The following is a 23,891-nucleotide window of genomic DNA, read 5'->3' as shown; positions in this document are numbered from 1 at the left end:
TTATTCCCCAAGCAATTTCACTTTCCAGGCTGGTTACAAGAGCCATTCCTCCTTAGAGAGGTGAGGAAAGTCAAGTGAGGCTCAGAAGCCTAGTGCAAGAATGAAAACCCCCCACAGTACTTCTTTAAAAAGAAGCTACTGAGAGAAAGATCATCTAGAAAACCCCCTGTTTTGGGTGAGGGGTGATCACCTTTCTCATAGCTTCAGCACTGGGGTAAGTGAGAACCTGGAGCAGGCTCTGTTTCCCTTGTATCCATCACTATATTGCCGAGTACCCCACAAACGTATGGGTGTGAGCAGGTGTTGCACAGCCCTTTGTGTCCTCCTGAGAAGTTGTAGCTGTAGTGTGATGGTGCAGAAACACCTCTTGGTGCCAGTGCAACAATGCCAATGCACTCCTTACAGTAAAGTTATTGCATGGCTTGCTCTGTCCCTTCTGTGTTTCTTTTAAGATTAGCTTGGGTATAATAGCCCCATGTTAATCACACCTCACAAATATTGCTGGATTGCTGAGTCCTGACCTTTGATTTGAGGCAGATCTTCTCCTGGAATAATTAATAGAGGCTTGGCTGGTATTTCCTCAATAAATGTCTCTATAAAATGCATTTGGAGCAATTCTAATCTCTGATGGAGATGAGAATTAAAAGGGACAGCGAGGTGGCCCATGCTGTGTGTGGCAGGAGGAGTGACCATGGGCTGGAGATGGGACTGTAGTTTCCTAAAGTCTTACTAATAACCCTGGTCCTGAGGTCCTGAGGCTCTTTCTTCTCACCATCATGCTGAGACCTCCCTGGGAAGCACCTGGCAAAGCTGAGAAGCTTGGACACTGGGTAAACTGGAGAAGAGCAGGTATTTTCTTTGCAAAGAAAGGTCCAATGGTCCAGCAAGCTCTTTTTATTTTCCTTATCTTCTTCCCTTCAGCTGGAGGCATATAAATCCATGTCCCTCTTCAAGGAAAATATGCTAGGCTGCATAACTGACATATACCTGGTGTTTGCTGTTGGAAGAGATCCTCAATCTCTTGGTGCTTCCTTTGCTAACAAATGCTTAAGTGCACCTTCCACAGGCTTTAGCTGGGTGCTTTGTGTATCTTTTGATTAAACTAGGACTGTGTTTTTTACCAGGGCCTGCTGATCTCCCCAGCGGTCCTTTTCATCAGAGAATAAACAGTGTTTTATGTGAAGCCTACATAACCTTTAATGTGGCTCATTCCTCCTGCCTCCTCCCCTGTGAAAAATGTCACTGTGAGTAGCCCAGAGCTGAACATCCCTTGGCTGATCCCCAAGGGGAAATTCCAAGGTAAATTTCTGTCTCCAGAGACTCAGTGTCTTCAAAAAATCTCAGAAAAGACCTTGCTGCAGCTTAGCCTCCCAGATCTGCATTAATGCTCCCGTTTATCAGACAGCAAGAATGAGCCATGCATCAGGTTTGGAGCCAAGTAGCATCAGCATTTTTAGTGGAGCATATCTTTGGAAGGGAAAAGCCTTATTATGAATAATTAAGGGTTGAGGAAGCATCAGGTGCTCAGAGGGCTCTGTTGGCCTTTCTGTCAAAGTGGATGGCTTTTGTCTTTTGTGTGCTTTTGTGGGGGCTGTCACTACACATGGGGGGTGCTGGTTATTGGATGTGTAATGGTCATAACACATTTGTGAATCCCACCTCTTTGTAATGGCTTTAGGTAATCTGGAAGCAAATGTGTGTAACAGAGCTGGAGGGGATTTCTGTCTAATCAGCCAGAAACACAGGCTTTCTTTGTCCTCCCCCTTCCTCAGAAGAGATGGATAGGTTTGATGCAGGCTTATGCTAACAGGTGCAATTTTGTAGGAGTTTCATAGTCTCACTTACAGCATCTATTAAGCTTATAGCAGAGATGCATCTTTTAAAAATTAGTTGTTCCTGTACTGTCTGATGGGAGAAGAGGATTGTGAGCAGGGGGTTGGCAGTGCTGTGTCTCCTTCCACTGTCACACTGGAGGAGCTCCAACACAGAGTTGAGGCGGTATTTTGAAGCTGGTGCTGAAGCGCAGAGGAGTTGACTGTCTTCTCATCAGCCACGAGACTTCTGAGTACATCAGAAAGTGGGATCCTCTATCCTTTTGCCTTTTCTTTTCTTTTTTTTGGGGAAAAGCCAGTAACGATGATGTCCTTATGATCTTCCTTTTTCTTGCTTGTAATACTGTTGATGTGACTGTTACAGAGCCTTTGAGCAATCTATTCCTCAATATTGCTATTTTTTCCAATGTAAAGAGAGAGGAGAGTTCTTTCCATGAGTGAATTGTTGTGATACTCTTCATTATCATGTAGATTTTCTGCAGAGGCAATTTTGCTTCTTGAATGTTCTTCTTTGTTAAGTCACCATGTGACATGGACCATAGATGTCCAAGCTAAAGATTTGCTGCATCACATGGCAAATCAGCACCATTAGCCAGCCCCTGCCTGCATTTAGAGATGGAAAAGGCTGTATGAGAAGTGTCTTCAGGTGCTCTCTTGTTTTGCAGATACTGTAGCAAATGCTTCTGGTCCTTTACTAGTTGAAATAGCAAAGACTCCAGGGTCTACGCTGGGAATCACACTGACCACAGCCATGCACCGGAACAAGCAGGTCATTGTCATCGACAAGATCAAGCCAGCCAGTGTGGTGGACAGGTACAGATCTCAACAGGCTGCTCCTACCTCTGCCTTTCCTTTCTCTGCTGCTTTTTTGTCCCCTTGTTGGTTATAAAGCCATTCTTCTTAGGCTTGCCTTGAAATTTTCATGTCTATGTGTTCTTAGCACTGTTTGCGCTAAAAATATCTAACCCACCAGCAGTGGACACTCCTCCCCATGAATACAGGTAACTCAGTGCATGTGAAAGCTGAGCTTTAAAAACTTCAGGTCTGACTGCCCTGGAGCTATGAAATGGCTAAAGCCTATAATGGAAACTTCTGGCTAGAGCCTTTTCCTGATGGACAAGGTAGGAGACCCTTTATGTGGGGATGCACAGACAGGCTGCTGTGCAGTACAAACTGTGTTCAGTCATGTTGCTGAGCTGAGCTCCTGGCTCCCAGGACTTAACTGCACTGCTGGGTGGGCCCTTTGCCATCCAGACTGGCTATGAGGTGAGACTCTTACAGACTTAAAAGGTTTTTTGTCAAGCCACCAACAGCACTGACTTGAACATGAATGTGTTGGTTCTGCACAGCTTGGTTTTTGGTAATGGGGGGACCACAGAGGTGGCTTTTATGGGAAGCTTCTGGAAGCTTCCACCATGTCTGGTAGAGCCAATCCCTGATGGCTCTGAGGATGGACAGGCTGCTTGCCAAAACTGACCCAATGAGAGAGGCTGGTAATGCCTCTGGGATAGCAGATTTAAGAAGAAAACCAAAACAGTGTTGTGTGCAATGTTAATTCCAGCTAGAGAAGAGGAGGAGGTGAGAACATGTGAGGAAAACAACATGGAGACACCAAAGTCAGTACAGAAGGAGGGGGAGGATGTGATCCAGGAGCCAGAGCTGAGATTCCTCTGCAGGCCATAGTGAAGCAGCTGTGCCCCTGCAGCCTGTGGGGATCCACAGGGGATGCAGAGATCCACTCACAGCCCATGGGGATCCACAGGGGATGCAGAGATCCACTCACAGCCCATGGGGATCCACAGGGGATGCAGAGATCCACCCACAGTTCCTGGAGAGGGTGCTCATGCCAGAGCAGGTGGATGCCTGGAGGAGGCTGTGATCCTGGTGGAGAGAGGGGGCCCTGCTTCCAGGCTGGAACAGCCTGCCCTTGGAGGATGCACCCCATGGAAGAGTGACCCACACCACAGCAGTTTTGGGAGTACTGTGTGCCCGTGGGAGGGGCACACATTGCAGCAGTTTTGGGAGGACTGCTGCTCATGAGATTGGATCCATGTTGGAGAAGTTCACTGAGGACTGTGTCTTGTGGGAGGGAGCCCATGGCAGAGCAGGGGAAGGACTCCTCTCCTGGAGCAGTGGAAGAAAACCTTGAATGATGAACTGACCAAAACCCCCACTCCTGCCTCCCAGTGTAATCCTTTCCTGGTGGGAAGGAAGGAGGGATTAGGGGAAGAAAAGGTGTTTTAAGAGTTTATTTTAGTTCTCATTATTCTCCTCTGATTTTGTTAGTAATAAACTCACTTTGTACCTTGAAGTTGAACCTGTTTTGTCCTTGGAGTGTTTTTCCCAGTCCTTATCTCAACTCATGAACACTTTTAATTTTTTTTTTCTCTCCTCTGTCCAGCTGTGGAAGGGGAGGGCAAGTGAGTGGCTGTCATGGGTGCCTGGCGTTGGGCCAGTGTCAAACCACGACAGCCATCCTTGTTGTGTAATGCTTGAACCTGAGGTTGAAATCGGAATGAAAAAAAATTATATTATTTGCAGTTGAATTTTGTGTGTTCTCCTTACTGCAAGGACATGGATTTTGGCCATGTGAGTAATTACCTCTCCTGCTGTTTCCTTTGCAGATGTGGTGCATTGCACGTTGGTGACCACATTCTCTCCATTGATGGCACAAGCACAGAGCACTGCTCTTTGTTAGAGGCAACTCAGCTTTTAGCTGCCACTTCTGAAAATGTCAAGCTGGAGATATTACCTGTTCACCAAAGTAGGCTGCCTTTGAAGCCTCCAGAAACAGGTATGTCTTCTGGGCCTACACTGCTGGTCACCCTCAAAACTCACTTTAGGTCCTTACAAAGGGATTCTTGCTTTTGAGTGCTGGCAACAGATTCCAAAGAGAGGGGAAAAAAAATGGATGTTTTGATGAAATGTATGTGATTAGATGATGTTCTTCAAGGATGTGAATAGGAAAAAGAGACAACAGCTGAACATCTGTGCTTGAATAGGGAAATTGGAGATGGGAATCCCTGGGTTTTGCAGTGCTGAGTGCTGTGCAAGCCACTTCCTTAGTGCGTCAGATAAGAGACTTTAATCGAGAGGGAGGAAAACAGTCTTGCTGCTGGGGAATATATTTCCAAGCTCAGTTTTTACTTGCTGATGCCTTGTAAGGCTTTGTAAAAGATGTGTTCAGTAGCTGGACAGGGTCCTGGTGGACTTCCAGAGCTGGAATGAAAGTGTTCATCTTTCCAGCCAGCCTGCTTGAGAGGCAGCTGTGTCTGAGCAGCCAGGGGTAGAGTGAATCCATCTGTAGCTGCTGGTTTCCCCCACCCATACAAAAGAAATACCAAGGAAGTAAATTCTGGCTCCAATAAGATCAAGCCCAAAATGTCTGTAAAATGTCATTAGGAATTCATCCTGGTGAGCATTTTTGTTGCACAGTTTGTCCTTCCACATGAGAAGCTGTCTCAGGCTCTCCTATAAATTTCATTGTGATCATTGCCTCAGTATTAGTATATTTGTTTTAGCTCTTGCCTACAGTTTTGTTATACTCCATACTGGCAGTCTTGTAATTCAGGTGTTTTTGGGTGTGACATTCAGTGCCAGTCCCTTTTTCCACCATTTTCTATCACTTTTCTCTCAGAGAAATGCATTTTAATAATATTGAGCTACAGTAGCCCTGGGCACATCTACTCTTTCCACTCTCTTCTAGGGTGGTTTGGGGAAAGAAGGAAAATATCTTATGGTATTCCTTAAACTGATACAGTGAAATCTAAAAACATCTCCATGTCTAGAAATAAATTCCTTACATGTCCAGTCCAATTTGTGCAGAATTGAAGCAGTTTAACAAAGTAAATGGATGACATGACCTTTGTGCCCAAGAAAAAATGGAAAGCTATAATCCTTTTTCAATGGCTGTTAAAAGGAAGTATTCTCCTCCTTCCATTAGTGCCCTGTCCCTAATCTTCTTGAGAATATGTGCATTGAGCAGCTGCTCAGGAGAAGGAAGCTCTGTGGAAGGACAGCTCAGTGTGATCAAAGCCTGTTTACCCAAACTCCCATACACACATCAGTTTGCTGTGGCAGAAATACAGAAAACAAACTTGGGACAATAATTACAACACTTGAGAACAATCTAACAATTGTTCCCACTTTTGATTAAACTCTCTAACATGTGAAACTCTCTAACATGTGAGGGATCATAGGGAAGGATTCCCACTCCACAGGCTGGTCTTTCTGAGTTTAGCAAACAGGGATACTGAGGAAACATGGACCCTGCAAAAACAAACCTCTGTGGTTGGAAAGAAAGTGGAGTCCAGGGAAAGAAGCTGAGATGGGGATATGATGCAGAGCCATCCATGTTCAGCACTTGCATTACTGAGTTGTTTCAGCCTGTGCCTGCACGATGTTTGCCGTTATATTTTTTAAAGTGGCTTCCTGTGCAATCAGCATCTGGTTGGAGGAAGTGGAGAGGGATCTGAAGCTGGATCAGTGGCCACACAAAAATATGGCCTAATGCTGAAGCATGGGATTTGTCAAACTGAGTTGGCTTTCTCTGTGGTTCTGGGGGCACTTGGAGAGTTTGCCCTGCTCATGGGATCAGTGAGGGCAGATGGTGCCCTGGAGCAGTGCTGGGGTGGATGGGTTTCCTCAGGCAGGGATGATATGTGAAAGAATGGGGAAGGCTGTTATAGGAGTTTTTTCACAGAATTGTCCAAAATGCCTTCTCTCCCCCAGTTTGCTGACAGCTGAGTTTCAAAGGCACATTTTTTTCTGTTGTCAGATGTAAGCTAAGAATTAATAGACAAATGGGAGAGATTTAGTTGTTATAAGTGGATTAAATTATTTTGTATATATGCCCATAAGCTCTGTCCCTTATGTTCAAAGTGTTTAATTTTATTAAAGATTTTCCTTTTGTCTAGATAGAGCTAATTTGATTGTTGTTTTTAAAAGCTGATTGGCTCAAAATTTACTATTGAAAATACACAAAATAGAAACCTCAGAGCTGGAAGTATATTTTTAAAAGCATGATAGACTAAGTGCTAAACTCATGAAATGTTTAGCAAAGACTAAATGTAATGACTGTATTGTCTGGAAAATCTGACCTAAATGATTTAATGCCTGTGATGCACACACGGAAAATGGATGTCTGCTGACATCCAACGCACTGATAGATGACCTTTAGAGGATACCTCTGGGTGGGCTCAGTAAAAAAAATAAGTCCCTCTCCCAGGTTTGCACTCTCAAAACGTTCTGATAGTGCCAATGCTGGTGGCGTTTCTGCCTGCTCAGAGGACCCAGAGGCAGGAGGAGATGTCATTTTGGGAAGGTGCTGGCCTGTCAGTGCAAGTGGCTGTGAGGTTAAGAACCCTGGGATAACATGTAGCTGTGGTGATGCTGTTGTGGGATGCTCTCCATGTTTAGCTGAATAAAAAAACTTGAAATCATGCTTGTTAGCCAGAAATTCCTGTTGGAAGAAAAGAGGTCCAGGCAGCATGGTGCAGAGATTTGGGAAAGAACACCTGGTGTTGGGCAGAGAAAGCCAAACTGACCCTGTGCTGCCCAGGAGCAAAAGGAGCATCAGTGAGAACAGACAAGGGACATGTGACTGGGGACTGTTTGAGGCACTTTAGAAGAGACTTGTGGCTTTGTGACTTGGTTTTGCAAAGCTGCGGTTCCTGGACAAGGGTTTTCCAGATGGTGTCACACTGCAACAGATTCTGCCAGCATGTGTTGGGGTTAGGGTTGAAGTTAAAGCATTGGTGTGCCCTTGAACAGGCCAGAGCCTGTTGGTGCTATGCTTGTTGGTGCTATACTTTCATTTGTTGTTTGCCACAGCATTGGCATATTTCCTGTGCTGGTGGCCTCCTTATTGGCTTTAAGTAGTGGTGTATAAACCCCCTTTTGTTGTGGTGAGCTGGAGGTGGCTCTCTGCTACTTCTGTCTTTCATCCATGTGTGCATTCCTGTGCCAGAGCAGTGGCTAAACACCAAATGCTGAAGCCAAGCAAAGTGCTCACAGCAGTCCTTGGCAGGTGTGGAAGGCATTGAGCCTTGTCACAGAGAGGCCAGCTTTGGCAGCAAGGTGGGAAACAGCACAAGAAAGCTTCCCTGCTGCTGTAGGAGTGTGCTAGTGGCCTCTGCAGGAAACTCATGGCTGGATGGAGCTTCTGCATGTCACACAACAGACTGCAAATGATAATGATGTGTGCACTGACAGCGTGGCTGAGTCAGGCTGCTGGCACAGGATGCAGAGTTTTTTGTGGAAAGGGGTGGATTTCTGCCACTTTGCATCAAGTGTCATGAGGTTGTGTGGGGTTGTGTTTTTGCTGCTGATGCTTGGCACGCTATGTTTGGGTCCTGACTTGTTCAGAGTTAGTGTAAGGCTCTTTTCTACTATCTCCTGGATTATGGTTCTTACCTTTTCTTTGTCTCATTTCTTCTTCCTGCCTGTGGTGATTTCTGCTCCCCTGGATGCCTTCAGTCAAGGTGCAGAAGAGTGACCACCATCACTGCTGGGACCCCTGTGTCAACTACTGTCACACCCACCACCCTGGACACTGCAAGACACCCACTTGGAACCAGACATCTGGGCAGGATTACTGCAAATGTAACCTCAGTGCATGGCTTTGACCTCATCCTGCCCGTGTTCATTCTTATTGTACCCCTCCATTTCCTTAATAGTCAGGTCCATAGTGTGGCTTGTCACTTGTTTTCTCCTCAGTCATGTCGTTCCGTTTCCACAGCCCAGTGCTAAGGTACTAAATCAGTATCTGCAGCCCAGCTTACATAGTTATGGTAACTGGGACAAGAGAAGTGTGCTGGACAGACCTATGCACCCATCCTCTAACCCCCCATTCCTGTGCCTGTTTTCATACAGCAAAAATGAGTTGCTGTGAGACAGGGAAGGGTCTCTCTGGTGTTGTGTATGAATGTGATACAGCAACACATCTAGCTCAGCCCTAGTGCCATACTGCCATACAGATTGGAGTTAACAGCAGGATTATGGCTACTTCAAAATCTGTAGATGCACTTCTTGTCAGGGGTGGGGTCTGCTCCAGGTTTCTTGTCTTGTGGCAGTAAGATAGGGAAGAGGACACACTGGACTGTGTCCAAGCTGTGGCAAGCAAACATTCCTTGGGTCTTGAGCCCTGGAGCTGGAAAGGAGGAGCTGCTCCAAACCCATGAGGTGTTTGGTGACACTGTTAGTGAGTGAACCCATTGCTGCAGCCCCCTGTGCAGGCCCCTAACGTGCTCTGTGTTTCTCTAGCTCTGGTGGCTGCCAACTTCTCGTCTCCCACCATGAACGCGCAGGGATTCCCGTGCCAGAACTCGAACACGCTACCTCGCAGCTCCCACCCCATGAGCCCCCGCACCACCATGCTGAGGAGGAGGCAGAAGAAGAAGGAGCACAAGAGCTCGTGTAAGAGCAGTCTTGGGAAAGGCTGGGTTGGAGGGGGCATGCATGTCCTTGTTGTCAACTGTTAGCCAGGGTAGAACCACTGTATCAGCACTGTCAGTGCCTCCCTTCTCCTCGTCCCCACCACCACCAGACCAAGGTCTGTGACCCAGGCTGTTATGCTGACTGTGTCTACCCTGACCTTCTGCCTCTCTCCTCCTCTCAGTGTCACTGGCCTCCAGCACAGTGGGTCCTGGCGGGCAGATAGTCCACACGGAGACAACAGAGGTGGTCCTCAGGGGAGACCCTTTGAATGGCTTCGGACTTCAGCTCCAGGGAGGCATCTTTGCTACTGAAACTCTGTCTTCCCCACCTCTCGTCCGTTTTATTGAGCCTGACAGCCCGGCAGAGAGGTTAGAGACCTTGCCCTTGGATGCTGATGGTGCTGCTGCTGAACATTTCATGGTTTGGTTTGTTTTCTCTCCTCAGAGGCTCATTTAGATATTTACTATCATCCTTGTAATATCTCCCATTCTTCACTGGGCATGGTTTACTGTCACTGCCATTTCTGCACTCGTCGGCTGACCGCGGCCTCCCTCGCACCCCAGGTGAACGTCTTGGCACCAGGCTGCGGCTGGTCTGGGAGGAGGAGGAAGGGAGTGTGTGTCTGTGTGAGAGTGCCATTCCCATTCCCTTTTCTTGTTGTTTTAATTCTTCTTTGAAAGATAAATCACTTATATGATTTATATAAGGGGAAAGGTCTAAATAAGTGCCCCCTGCAAAATGTTTTCTGACTGATTTCATTGTAGCAGAGCCCAGCTATGTAAACTGGCCATAAAGATGAGGCTTTGAACCACAGAGTTCTAATTGAGGAGCAGGTAGGTGCTGCAGTTAATCCCTCCTGCTTTTGACTGTGTAATACTGGGAAAAGTGCAGAAGGCAGGAACAGCATTAACTGCTCTCTATCATCCCTAAGGACACTGAGTCCAGTGACTCTTCCAGTGGTGGAGTCTCAACCCTAGAGTTCAGCTGCTCCCTGTACTCTTGATGGCTGGATTTAGTGTCTGCTTGAGTGCCTGTGCACTATAATGTAGGTGTCTTCTGGCTAGGCTTCTGTTACTGAGCAGGTCAAGTCCTAGCATGGCTTAATCTCTTGAGAGGTTTAAAGGATAGCTGATTTTGTTAGACTGGAACTAAATGTCTCTGTGCTCATTTCTCTTCCCATCTGTGATTACCACTGTGGTCTGTCCTGTGTAAGGGTGCCAAAGGTACAGCAATGTGGCAGTACTGAGTGCTTCCTGCAGACCATTTCTTGGAAGTCTCTGATCAGCATGCACTGAAGCTTTGGTCTCTCCAAGCCAGCCCAGAAAAAGAGCACATGGGGGAGTTGTAGACTTGTATGGCAGGGAAAGTTCTGCAAAATGAAAAGCAAGTCCTTGCTGTGCAGACCAGTCTCAGTGTTGTAGCCTCTCCAGTCAGCTGACGCAGAGTCAAGGTGGAACAGGAGTACCTGGTGCTTGTGTCTGTGGGAAGACAGTGACAAGGGGCTGGCACAGGAAAAAGAGCTGTATTGCTGCAGGTTAGGAGAGATTTCACAAGCCTGTTAAGCCTTTTGTTTGTTTGATTTTTTCCAAACAGGGTTTAAAAATTAAGGTGGTGATGTTACAGGTTTTTCATTCTCTATTGTGGCTGAACTTGGCTTATATTGCAAAGCACCAAACTCCTTTCATAAATCAGGCAACAACAAAGCCTGCTGTCCCAGGGGATGAGGGAGATGTGCTGAAATCTGCCTGGCTTTGCTTTATCCTCTTGCCAAGTCTGGAGGAAAAGCAGTAACTGGTGGTGCAGCCTTGCCTGGCTCTGATGTGTCACTCTCGCTGCTCGCCCTTGTGCTGCCCGCCCGGCAGCATTCATGCTCTTCTGGCTGCTGCTTTCTGGGGACTGGAAGCAATCCTCTCTGCATTTGCAGCCTGGATTTGATTTGGGGATTAAATCTCTGCTGTGTATTTTGTTCTTTCCTAAACCATACTGCTCTTCCTGTCTGGCAGGAGAATGCTGTGTTTCCTCCGCATCTTGAAGCAATAAGTGCACTGGGTTTGCAGCGAAGGGAAAAAGGCAGTTTTATGTTTTCATTTTACTTTTGGTTTTTTGCTATTTCACAGAGCTCTTTGCTCCATCATTCAAGATACCTTATTCCTTGCTCTTCAGAGGTTCTGCTGTAACTGCAGCCTAAGACATTAGAGCCCTTTTCATCCCCTTTACCAGACTGGGCTCCCAGCTGAGGCTGGGCCATGCTGTTTCTTGTGCTGTAATTTTCACTCTTTGCCAAAAAGGTGACCTCTGGGGATGCAGGGATCAGGTTTAGCAGCCTGGATCTGGCCTGGATGTTCACACACACTGCAAAACCTGTGGATCTGGACATGCTGTTGTACAAGCATGTGATCCACACTGGCTTTGTCCATCTGGATTGTTGTGGAGGAGCTGCTTTTGGGGTGCCCAGCGCGTGTGAGTACTGCCAGGGAGGAGCATGGCATCACCCTCTTTTCAGGGATGTTTGGCTGCCTCACATTTATTGTCTGCTTTGTGTTAGCTTGTGGCAGGCAGTTTGATGCAAAAATTCTCACCTGTCTGACTTGTGATTTGTTTTACTGCAAATAGCCTCTAATAGACCTCCCTCCCCACCTGTTGTTTTGTTTCCAGGGTGAATGATGAAGCCTGTGGGTTCTGAATGAGACAGTGATTCAGCCCCTGTTATCAGCAGGGAGGGTAGAAGGGGAAGAAGCCTAACATCCCCTCTTGGCTGCCTTGAAGCACACAGCTTTTGTGTCCTTCCTCCCCCAGCTGTCATTGGCAGCAGAGGGAGAGCATCTGACTTCTCCATCCTGGTATCCAAAATCAATGCTTCCTGCTGAGCTACATGTTTTCTAGCTCTGCTCAGACACAGTTGTTTGATCATTGTGTTTCTGCCTTTTGGGTCTGAATGGTTTGCAAAAGCAGAGTTTAGCAGCTGGCTGCAGCTGTCAGCAGAGCTTTGACCCATTAGAGGCTGAGACCCACCCACCAATGTGCAGGCACAGATGTGCACACACAGGGATGTGCACGTCTGACTTGTGCAGGCTGGCTCCAGGCAAGTAAGGGCACAGTGGATGAGTTTCTGCATCCAGCAGTGTGGCCACAGTCACAGCTGCTCCCCCCACAGCTGGAGTGACCATGCAGATATGGGTGATGCTGAGTGAGCTCTTCAGTGTATATCCTGCCTAAGGCTTGAATGTGTGCTGCTCTGTATCAAGTAAGACACCTCCGCTGCTCTGTTGCTGTCTTTAAGCCCAAGGAATGAGTCATGGCAAAATGCGAATCTGTTCTACCCCAGGGAGATATTCCCATCAGGGACTCCAACACATCTATAGGGCTGTCTTTCACTGCAGGAGATGCCTGTGCTCCTGTTCCTTCTGATTTTAAAACACTTGTGCTCCCATAGTCTGAAAGCACTTTTTAGGCGCTGTTGTTAGACTGAGCATCTCTGAGACAAATGCCTTCTCTTTGGAAAAACTGTCTGAAGATTCTTGTAGGATCATATGGCAGAGCCAAGGAGAGCTCAGCAGGACCCTTAGCTCCCCAGGCTCCACTCACAATGCAAGGGCACATAACAGCTAGAAATGGATGTCTCTGGAATGATTTTGAAGGGTTAACAAGACTTGTACTTGGTAGAGGAAGACAGAAGGTTGTGGCATCACACCACAAACTTTTACAAACTTGCAAGACCAGGGCTTAAACAACTGTGATTGACTGAGGCTAATAATAAAAGAAATAAAATACCTCTGACCTAACAGAGCTGTTGGCTGTAAAAGACTCAGGCAAGTGCACTTTGAATGAAGAAACACAAGAAACAGCTGTTTTGGGAGAAGGCAGCTCTGGTGGGAAAGATGGCAAAAGTTTGTTTTGATGCAGTATAGAAGTATCCTATGAGCTCCCAGCCCTTGTGGCTGAGACAGTGGTGCCAAAGTGGTTTGTATCCCTGTGTGACCTCAAGATGACAGTGATGTCTGAGTGAGGCAGCTGTTGGTCCCTCCTTTGCAAAACGTGCACTGTGGCCATAGCAAGAGACCTCTTGGTGACAGAGGAGTCATCACTGTTGTACTTGGTGACATCTTTGTATTTCTAAGCTGATATTTCTAAGCTGATATTTCTAAGTGGCTGCATAGCCACAAGTCCAGTAAAGGACTGTAATTAAACTTGATGTAATTTATTCACAAGAGTGGGTTCATTTGTACATCATGGAGTTGTCTGTCCTAATCCAAGTCTCCTTGAACAAACAGCTCTGAATTTGCATCTTATAAAATAGCCAGTGTTTTTCCATGGATGGCGTGAACGCAGGCAGAAGTGTGAATATACCTTCCTACCAGCAAAATAACCTCCCTGGGCTCTCTCCACACTTGTTCACATCTCAGGTTTTGGTGGGCCACTGACACAAGCTGTTGTGCTTGCTCATTTTTCTTGAATTCAGATGTGTGTACTTTTTCTTGATAACTCGGCCTTTCATATACATCCTGTTGTTTGGACGTGAATAATACAGTCAAGTGTCTGTTGCCTTTGATGCCTTTGTGTGTCTGGAAGCTGTGGTGCTGTGTTTTCTTACATCTGAATTGGGTGTGAGTGATGAAGAGTGACTGGAAGGTTTAGTAAAAAACAAGCTTCTGTGAGGTGTCTGTGAAAGAAAGGGGAAGACAAAGATGTGTTTGATCCTTTAACAGGAAGGGAATAAAGATTCTCTGGAGGAAGCTTAAAACAGTATAACTAATTTCTTCTGGAGAATCTTTGTGGTAAAATAACTCCACATTTTGAGGGGAACCTTATACTTGATGCCATAACCCTAAACCTATTTTGGAGACCACTATGTAGCTTAGTGATGGGTGAAGAGTGGTTTCCCAACCTCTGGTCTAGTGGATAGCCAGGTGATAAGTGGAAAGTCTAAAAAGATGTAGTTAAAGTGAGCAAATGATAGAGGAGAAAGAAAATGAGCAATTTCGTATGGCTGCAGGGAACACTGCAGTCTTGTTTTTGTAGAGCCATGGGCCAGCCCAGGAAGGAACTGACTGAAATAATGTGGGAGATAACTTGGAGGATCATCTTGCTGGGATTGCAGTATATGTAAAAAAAGAGGAGTGTGGGTGGATACTGAATGTAGGAATGCATGAAAAACACCTTGCTTATAAAGACGGGGGGTCCCAAGAGACAAACTGTGCTGTAGCAGTACCTCTCCAACATGTCCTTGCCATCATGTTCTCCTTCCAAAGTAAAAACCCTGCTGATCTCTGTTCCTGGAGAAAGTGGGTCTAAACCAAGAGGCCCAAAGGGTCAGTTGTGGTTATATTGTCAGGCCATCACACTGGAATAATATTGACCTTTCAAGGCAGTTAAACAGTACTACTGTACATTTGGCTTCCAGAAATGCAATTAGAAGGGAGAAATGATTATCTAATTTGCTGAGACATTTCAGTGAATTTATTGGATTGTAGCTTCAGTATTTGCCATGAACTAAGCAGAAGAATCTGTGCAATTTTCAATGCCATTAGTTTGTGTTCCAGAAGGTGCAAGTGCATGGGAAGAGCCTTTTGTGATTAGATCAGGAAGGAAGTCACATTCCTTTGTATTTATCTTTCTCATCTCTCAGGCAACCTCTTGATTTTTAGAAAGGTGAGGGTTACTTTTTTCCCCCTTGGTTGTTGCAAAAAGTGTGACCAGAAATGGTTCTTTAGAAGCAAAGTATGTTTGAACTTTAGAAATCCACAAAGGTTTGCACCCTTGTGCACTTCCAGGGGCACTGTAATGGGCACAGCAAAACGAATTATTTTCTCTTTGTGGCCACTTCTGCAGATTATGTCAGTACTTGGTGTGTCTTGTAACAGATTTTCCTGGCAAAAGTAACTAATTGCTGGTTGTGGGGTTGTTTTTTCCCTCCTTTCCTCTTTTTCCTTGTCTCCTTGTTCCCGTTCCCTCTTTTCCCACTGTGAATTGCAGGTGTGGGCTGCTGCAAGTAGGAGACCGAGTCCTCTCCATCAACGGCATCGCGACGGAGGACGGGACCATGGAGGAGGCCAACCAGCTCCTGCGGGACGCCGCGCTCACCAACAAAGTGGTGCTGGAGATCGAGTTTGATGTCGCAGGTACATTCCCAAAGGAGCTGCTGCTCCCCTCTGCCTATAGGGCTCTGCCAGTGCCTTTGTTAACCTGTAGGAGGGAGGGTATTCACAAGGCTCAGAGGGAAGAGTGAGAAACCATGTGAGGGCTGTCTCCGTTTTGTGTTGTTCTCTAATGTGCACTGAGGTGGAGGGTTCTTCTGATCCTTTCATAAATGTTCTGTGCTCATTTCTTGGCTGAGGTAAGCCTAAGGAGTAGATAAAGAGGACACACTTTAAATATTTGCCTGTTAATAGGAATAATATTTATATTCATTTATGGCCTCAAAGCCAGGAGGGAGCCAAAGCTACAGGCTAGGGGTAAAGTGTACCTTTGTATTAAAAGAGAACTTTTTTTTCTTTTACATTGACAGACCTGTTTTAGTCTTGAAATACAGTGTGATGTGAGCACTTAACTTGATGTTCAGAGCATGTATTTTTAATGAGAATCCAGATTTCAAGCTGAAGTCCACAGGGCCTCAGATAACCTTATTTGAACCAATAAAGCTTTATGGGCTTGTTTTCTTGGTTCCAAAGAAACCATACATGCAACTGAAAACTCTTTTTTCTCCTTTTTTTTTTTTTAATTTTTTTTTTTCTTTTTTTGTTTGTTTTTGTCTTTATAGAGTCTGTCATACCCAGCAGCGGTACTTTCCACGTTAAATTGCCCAAGAAAAGAGGTGTAGAGCTTGGAATTACAATCAGCTGTAAGTATTGCTCAGACTTGCAGTAGCAGTTGCAGGAGCCTCTGCTTTCCACACAGGCATTTTAGAGGACTCAGAGGAGAGAGATAAGATCATGTGGGGTTTCTGTAGCACTCCAGTGCTCGTGATTTATCCCAGAATGAATCAGATGTGTGGTTCCTGCCTCCATGAGCTGGCAGCTGCAGAGAAAAGCAGCTGCATGAAGGGTTGGGACAAAGGATGTGTCTCAACTGATCACTTGATCTGTGGTGCAGAGGAATATTATATTAATTATATTATATTAATTATATTATATTATATTATTAGTAATATTATTTTTATTTCCTTGATCACATTTGTACTATGTTCTTTTTAAAAAGAATTGCCTGGGTCTGGTGGGACCCTTTGCAAAAAGAGGTGGAGGGAGGAGAACAAGTAAGAGATCAGTGCCACAGCTTGAAGGGTAGAGAGGGGAAACTGCCAAGAAGAGGAGCATGACGAGGGCGGTGGGTCTTAGAGACAAGGGAAGGCCGTTTAAATTCCAGGGTTTGCCAGGAATTGTTTCATTGAAAAACTCAAGCCATGCAGAGGGAAAGGCATGTGCCAGGACTTGGTGTGCACTGAGGGAAGAGAACATAAACCTTTTTTCCTTCTTTTCTCTCTTCTCTGCTCACTCTTGATTAATTATTATCTGTTTCTCTTCTGAGCACAATTTTTCATTTAAAAAACTTTTGGGCTCTTTGGAGAGGATGCTATAGGGGATGATATAGGCAGATCCATCCCAAATTTCTGGCTAACTTGGGATCTTGTTTGTGTCAGTGAATTTTTCCTGTATGGCAAACACATGCAGGTCTTGGATCACTCATCCCTCTTTAACTTCTGGGTAAAGTGAGTTGAATTTTGAGGTTTGCCATTGCCAGAGACTGCCACCACCTCTGATCTGAAACAGAGCAGCTTGTGAGAGTGCAATAATGGGATCTCTTGTCTAAGCCCTCAGGAGGATGGACCCAGCTGTGTCTGGGGAATGGAGTGGCAAGGGACACTTGAAAACTAGGTTTCATTAAAATAGATAAGCTATGGTAATTACCTCTTGACATTTACAGCATTAGTTGGAGAGTTAATTGGAGGTCTTCTGGTGTAAATGGGGTGATTCTCAGGAGTGACTGGAACATTGACAGGATGATGCCTTTGCACGTTGTGATATTTCTTCTCCCTCTTCTCAGCTTCCTCTATTTGTGCCACAAGAACAACCCTGAAAAATAACAGCACAGTATTTAACATTTGGCTCGGTAGCAGTTACTGTCTGAAGACATCAAAGTGCTTTCTGAAAGCAGCAGGTTGTCTATAATGGCATTTCACTGGTGAGGAGCAGTGCATAGTGCAGACTGTGCTGGGTTCCATCCTGCTGCCCTGCCACTGCACTGGCATTCCAGCCTCAGGGAGCAGCCCAGGATAATGGATCTGGTAGCAAAAACTGGCTCAAGCAAGGCCCTATTAAGTTTCAAAGTTTAGTTTGTGTTTGGGGTTAGAAAGTAAAATGAACCTGGGAGCTGCTGGCAAGAACATAAATTTTTATTTGTAAAGTCTTATTTGAACAGGATCTGCTTCAGACATGCATTTACACTTCAAACATATTTTTATGTTGGAAAGGTTTTAATTTCAAATTTATTTAAAAAAGTGATTTCACACACTTTTTTGAAATCACTGCTAATAGAAATAAACTGACCCCTGGGTTTTAAATAGATGCCCATTATTGAACTACAAAGCAGCTTTTTAACACTATAATTGATTTGATCTTTTTGATTGCTGAACATGTTTGTAGGATATTGTTTAAGTAATGTATATGCATAAACCTAAAATATATTGCAGTTGTTTCCTGAGTCAAAGTCAAAATTACATTTACAAATGGAGAAAAAGACACACAGAAAATGTGGTGGCAAGGATGAAATTCAAGCTTAATCCTTATTTTTTTTCATGTATTATTAGTCTATATAAACCTATGTCCACATGATCCTTAGGCAATTACATCATCATTTTTTCACTTTGCCTCTGACCAGGCAAATAAATATACCAGTTTCAAGCATTAAAACCAAAGCAAGCAGCCTTATGTTAAGTACTTCCTTCAGAGACATGATGTGCATGCAGGAGTGTGATGAAAGCAGCAAAAGAAAAGAGGTAAAAATAACCCTTCTCTGTTTGCTCAGTTCCTTTCCTCTCAGTTCTGCTGACTTGAGTGCTTGTGTAGATCTAGAAACAGCTTTTACAGCTTTCCTTCTGATATGGAAAAGTATATAACTTCTGTTTTAAAGGAGAAGACTTGGTTTCCTGGCCTCTTGCATTGGATTCCTGTTCCCTGCTCTCTAAAACTGGAGCAGCTTAAGTAGATGACAAGGTGAAGGGGTCAGTAGAAGACCCACTGCACTGTCGTGGCCACAGAATTTGGTTTATTTATGACCTTTATAGTCTAGCTACACTACAGATATAAGATGAGTTGCTTTCATTGAGTTTTATCTCTTGGCTTCAGCTGGCTTCTCTGTAGTTAATTCCTCTTCCTAGGAAGGTTTGCCCCTGCCTTCTTTAGTGGGCAGAAGGTGTTATGACCTCATCAGAGGGGCACTACAGAAGTAAATGTGATCAAGGTCTTGCTGTGCTATGGTCTCAGAGCTAATTGGGAGAGGGATTAAGTAAAGGTGGAGGCAGAGCAGGTTTCTTGATGGATGTGTTGGAAGAATTAATGTAATGGAGCTGGCTGCAGGAGGAACCATAAATCTACTGGAGATGCTCATGAAAGGGCTGAAAACTCAGGGGATTTATGTATGAGGAGGGCAGATGCTTCTGGTTCTGGGATGAGGGGCTGTACTTGCTCCTGGTGAGGGGCATTTTTTTGCTAAGGGCATTTAATATTCTCAGAGATCTCAGGGTTTTCCAGAGAGAGAAGGCTTGGGCTGGATGAGTCTCCAGTTGTGGTCTGAGAGCATGGATGGGTTTCTTCCTGCTGCTCAAACCCAGTGTGGCAAAGGGACACAGCAAATCAAAATGCATCATGGAAATACGTGTATATAGCACTATTTCCATTCCCATTCCCCAAAGGATGAGTAAAAAATCCAAGAGGTGAGCCTCTCAGTGACAGTGCTTTGTACTCCTGAGGGATCTCTGTGCCCTCAAGCCTCATTTCAGTTTCCTCCATATGCTAAATGAAGAACAGTGAATCTGCCATGTGTATGCTGCTCCACGCACTTTGTCCGGGGGTGAAGGAACATGAAGCCAGCTAAACTCTCATTTTCTTCGTACTCCAGTACCTCAGCCTCTTGTCCCAGAGAGAAGGGCATTTGCTTGTAGAACAGCTATTCTGCTTGAAGAGCAGAGCACGTTCCTTTCTGTTCCAAGAACTCTGAAGCTTACCTCTCTGCAGCAACCTCTGAGGCTCTGAATGGTGAGGATGCAAATACAGGGAAACGGAGAGTTTTGACACAAGGATGTGAAGATTTGACCCTTGTTTGCCTGAACTACCCATCTCCATTAGCAGAAGACATGCCTCAAATGCTCTGATCCTGCTGGCTGCATCCAGTTCTAATGACGCAGTTATGCCTTTGTAGGTTTTCTGTAAATCTCTTACAAATTAAAATCTCCAGCAGAGAGAAGGTAATAGTCACGTATTCTTGTATGTTCAATACTTCACCTCTTAAAATAAGATATAGATTTGTTATTACCCTCTGGAAAATGATAGTTGATTACATAAAAGATTTCCTTTTGTATTGAAAGTTTTATTATTTTTTTCTGTCTCAAACATCCTCTCCAAGGGCTGGTTGTGACATTCATTGTAGGGTAGAGGTGTGTTGATGTTACTGTTTAAAGGGATACTGAAATTGCCATTAATTTTAGATATGCATTAATGCTTTATATAGCTTGTTTATCAAATTACCTTTATATATCTTAACAAATCAATTCCTGTGCCCTTGGTGTGAAGTACTGCAGATAAGGAATAGGCAGTATATCTGCTTGCAGGTGATAAAACTGGAATTTGGGTAGATAGATAACTTCGATTAAGTCTCTTAAGCAGTGTAATCACTGTCCTAGTGAGAAGATGGATCTCTGAGCCAAGCAAATCTAGTTTTGCTGGCTCTGTATTAGCCTGTGCCCTGCCACCAGCACAGCTGAGTTGTATCTGCAGGTGGGGCAAACTCAGCAGCCACCTGTCCTACCCCCTCACTCACACTACAGCTGATTCACTCCAGTGCTTTTATCCTGGTGGGATATCCTGATCTGGTTTTGCTACCTGGAGATCGTGAAAGGAAAATGATCTGCTGGAGGCACTGATAATTTATGCACCTGCTGCTAAACTTAATGAATGATAGAGGAAAAAGTTGGGTACTGAGGATTTGATTTTCACTGCTGCTCTTTGTAATCAATTCTGATTCACTTTTTTTCCTCTTCTCATTCCTTAGCTATCCTGAGATTATTTGTTTTCTGATTTTGTTATTTCCAATTTAAAATTGCTTCTTATTTAAATGCATTCTTATGGCATTGTTACAATTTCTTTAATTACACATTGGCAGTGTTGCTTTGGCTTGGTCAATAACGAAGGGCATTTTTAACGGTTGATGCCTGTGAAATATGGGCTGGTGCTCTTTGGAGGGGAATAATTTACCAGTACAAGTCATTATGCATTCTATTAAAAACACAAACTGGACATGTGTTCCTGGCCTCATCATCCATCACAGCGTAAACACTGAGTGAGCCACAATCCCAGCAGAGAGACTGAAAGCAATTTATAAAAAGTAAATAACAGTATTGATCAATTCACCTTTTTATCACTGCCCTGTCACCACTGCCAAGCTCTGTTTTAATTTTGAGTTTCTCCCCCACCACACGCTTCTACCTTCACCAGCTGTTGATTTATGGAGCCTTCTCTGGGCCACTGGAGCAGATTTAAACTACCTTTCACACTGGTAAATCCACCAAAAATACAAATGTGTCTTAGAAAGGATCTGTTTCCCCCTGAAGTGGCTTGCCCTGGCAGATGGAGGCCACAGCCAGGATGCCTGCTGAGACTGAGCAGGGGTTTTGGCACCAGCTCCTGCCTCCACCTCTTCTCTTGACTCCCTTTGCTGCCATCTCCATTTCACACACAGGAAAGCAAAACCCAGAGGCAAGACTGAGTGTCCAAACTGTGTCATCCTGTAGCAGAGTTCCCAAGACAATGTCCTTTGAAGAGAAATAACCACATTAACAGCAGAAATGAATGGATAAGGAGGCTTTACTCATCTGTGCAAATGTCTTAATGCCAAAGACCACAGCCCTAATAATGTAGTTTAGGTTGGTGCTGTTTTAATTGCAGGCAAATTGGAAATGGTCTATTCAAAATCTCACCAGGGATTCATGTATCTTACGGCTCTGACCTTGACTGAGCCACTCCTTCAGTGAAATTGGAGCTCTCTCACCATCAGACAGGCAGCTGTTGCCCATAGAAAGATTGTCACCCTGCCTTGTATGGTCCAGGATGGTTAAAAATGTGAGTCTCAGGGGTGCACAGGGCAACCTGATCCCAGCAGACAGGCAGGAAGCCCATCTGGACACTCTGCTGGGGTGCCAGGAAGGGCTTTGGGATGCCAAAGGTTAATTATTGGAGTCAGTAACTACAGGTTTATAGAATGAACAGCAAGCCTCTGTTCTGTGCCGGGAGATTTCATTATCTTAACCTTGTATCTTATGCCTCGTGAGGGAACATGGTTATTCATTAAGTCTCTCTAACTTACCCGTCAGATTTGATAGTTTTATAAAGCCTTTGCATTTTACATTAAGTAATTATGTCATGTGATGATCCCCCATCCCTGGAACTGTTCAAGGACAGGTTGTGTGGGGCTTTAAGCAATCTGTTTTAGTGGAAGATGGCCCTGTTCCATGAGTGGAACTAGATGATCTTTAAGGTCCCTTTCAATCCAAGCAATTCTGTGATGATTCTGTGATGAATATTTAGAATATTTTACATTTACAAGAGCTGCAATTTGTTAAGATTTGAATTCTCTCTTGGTAGGAACAGTTGTATGCAGTTGTGTATGGCTCTTCCATTTAACTCAGATCTCAAGAAAATCTGGTCTGAGAGCAAAACTTCTAAAAAAAGTCTGCAAACAAAACCCAGATGATTTTTTCCTTAAAACTTGTTTTGTTCTCTAATGGATAAAGCTCTTGGTTTGTTACCCTTGCTTCTGTCATGGGAAAGTTGTGCTGTGTTCAGTGCTGACACCAACTGTGGAGCTTCAGAAGGACAAGGTCTGATTCTCTGCTCAGAGACTGTGTGCAGGATCCCCCCACGTGTCACAGGACTTGCAAGGCAAACACTGAGATAAACATAAATTCTGCAGAGCTCAAGGCATGTTGTGGTCTATTCTTGCTTGCTTGCTTGCCTTGGTGTTCGTGGTCTCCAGACATGTTCAGCTGTGGCATGGTCAAGTTAGAGATGGCCATCCCAGCCCACGACCAGGACAGGTTTGGATCCTCCCTAACCCCTTTCTGTCACACTGCCTCTGCTTTGAAACTAGTAAACAAACCTTGCAGTGAAAAGTATTTCTGGTAACTTGGATTGTTTTGACAGAACCAGGCTAGGGAATGATTAAACATGCAGCAGTGCCTCCTGACCCAGGGCTTGGGGTGTGCTCACAGGGTGTCCCCTCACTGCTGACTCTGTATACCTCTGTCAGCAGCAACTGTATGTCCTATACGGAAAAGGAGAGTAACAGTCATAATTATTGGTGATACATCTCAGTCCCTGTGCTATTAGTCCAGGGTGTGTGGCCTTCTCAATAAGCGTGGGGATTTCTGCATTATTTTTGCCTGAACCCCACCCTTATTCCCAATGCTCAGCTCTGCCCAGTGTGTCTTGTCCTGTCTGCAGTCTGGTCCATGCTGTGGACAGGTTGAATATAGGGACAAGCCTTCTGGGAATCTCCACAACACATCCCCCTCCCTTAGATCTGCAGACAGAAGCAAAACATGAATGTTCAGTCCAAAATTGTCTGGTACTAGGCTCCAGTAGGACATGGGGAAAAGAATTCCTCCAGGCTCTCTACCATTCAGCAGTCACATTGCTGTGACTATTATAAAATCTGCTCTTTGCTGTCTGACCTCACTGTGGTTCTCAGCACCGAAATTGGCTGTCTTTTCGCTCTGTTTAGTACAGAAGGTTTGGTTATTTCTGGGAGAGGATATCCTTAAAGGTGTTGGGTTAGGCATATGTTTTTAGATCTCATAAATGAATGTAAACAACAGAAAAATCTAGAGCAGAGAAGTTGGTAAACACTTATTATGTGTGACTCTCTGGGTGCTCTCTAACTGCTGTTCAGGCAGGTGGATCTCCCTGTGTTTGGTGCCACGTGCCTCACAGATATTTTAATCTTTGCCCTGCACCTGATATGTTCAGAGGCTGTGAGTATCTTTCTTCCCACACAGTTTTTGTGAGAAGCTGAGAAGCTCTGTCAACTTTAAATGAGGCAATGCAATTCCCATAGCGAGGCAGGAGGAAGGATGCAGGGCGGAATGGATGCTCTTTCTTGGTGGATGTTTGGCATGTGGTTGACAAGGAGGTCAGGAGGAGTTTGAGTCATAGATCTCTCTTGGGTATCTCAGGAGAGCAGCAGGTCTTGCAGGCAAGTTTGAAAATGTAAATGCTCCCAGAGATGTGTACTTACATCTCGTGGGCTGAAATAGTTATCAGGGTCAGGCAGGAGATAAGAGTTGGAAACCACCCACCCCTTCCAGCTCCAGCACAAACCACCCCTGATTCATCTGGTTGTATGATTAAGTGCCCTAGA

The 23,891-nt window shown here is 44.9% G+C and overlaps 1 protein-coding gene across 1 annotated transcript in view; it reads left to right on the top strand.

The window, feature by feature from the left end:
• GRIP2 (glutamate receptor interacting protein 2) overlaps window positions 1-23,891 on the top strand; it is a gene marked incomplete at its 5' end in the record, with an annotated part of 259,354 nt that overhangs the window by 210,961 nt on the left and 24,502 nt on the right. Inside the window, 7 exons of the mRNA XM_083869213.1 lie at window positions 2,498-2,645; window positions 4,457-4,626; window positions 8,310-8,435; window positions 9,096-9,248; window positions 9,451-9,637; window positions 15,243-15,388; window positions 16,027-16,107. Coding sequence (XP_083725339.1) covers window positions 2,498-2,645; window positions 4,457-4,626; window positions 8,310-8,435; window positions 9,096-9,248; window positions 9,451-9,637; window positions 15,243-15,388; window positions 16,027-16,107 — 1,011 coding nt within the window. The remainder of the gene's footprint in view (window positions 1-2,497; window positions 2,646-4,456; window positions 4,627-8,309; window positions 8,436-9,095; window positions 9,249-9,450; window positions 9,638-15,242; window positions 15,389-16,026; window positions 16,108-23,891) is intronic.

This window comes from Zosterops lateralis (assembly GCF_965231275.1).
Source record: "Zosterops lateralis genome assembly, chromosome: 11".
In the NCBI taxonomy this organism is placed as follows: Eukaryota; Metazoa; Chordata; class Aves; order Passeriformes; family Zosteropidae; genus Zosterops; species Zosterops lateralis.
The sequence above is the reverse complement of the archived record's forward strand: the minus strand, read 5'-3'. Positions and strand labels throughout refer to the sequence as shown.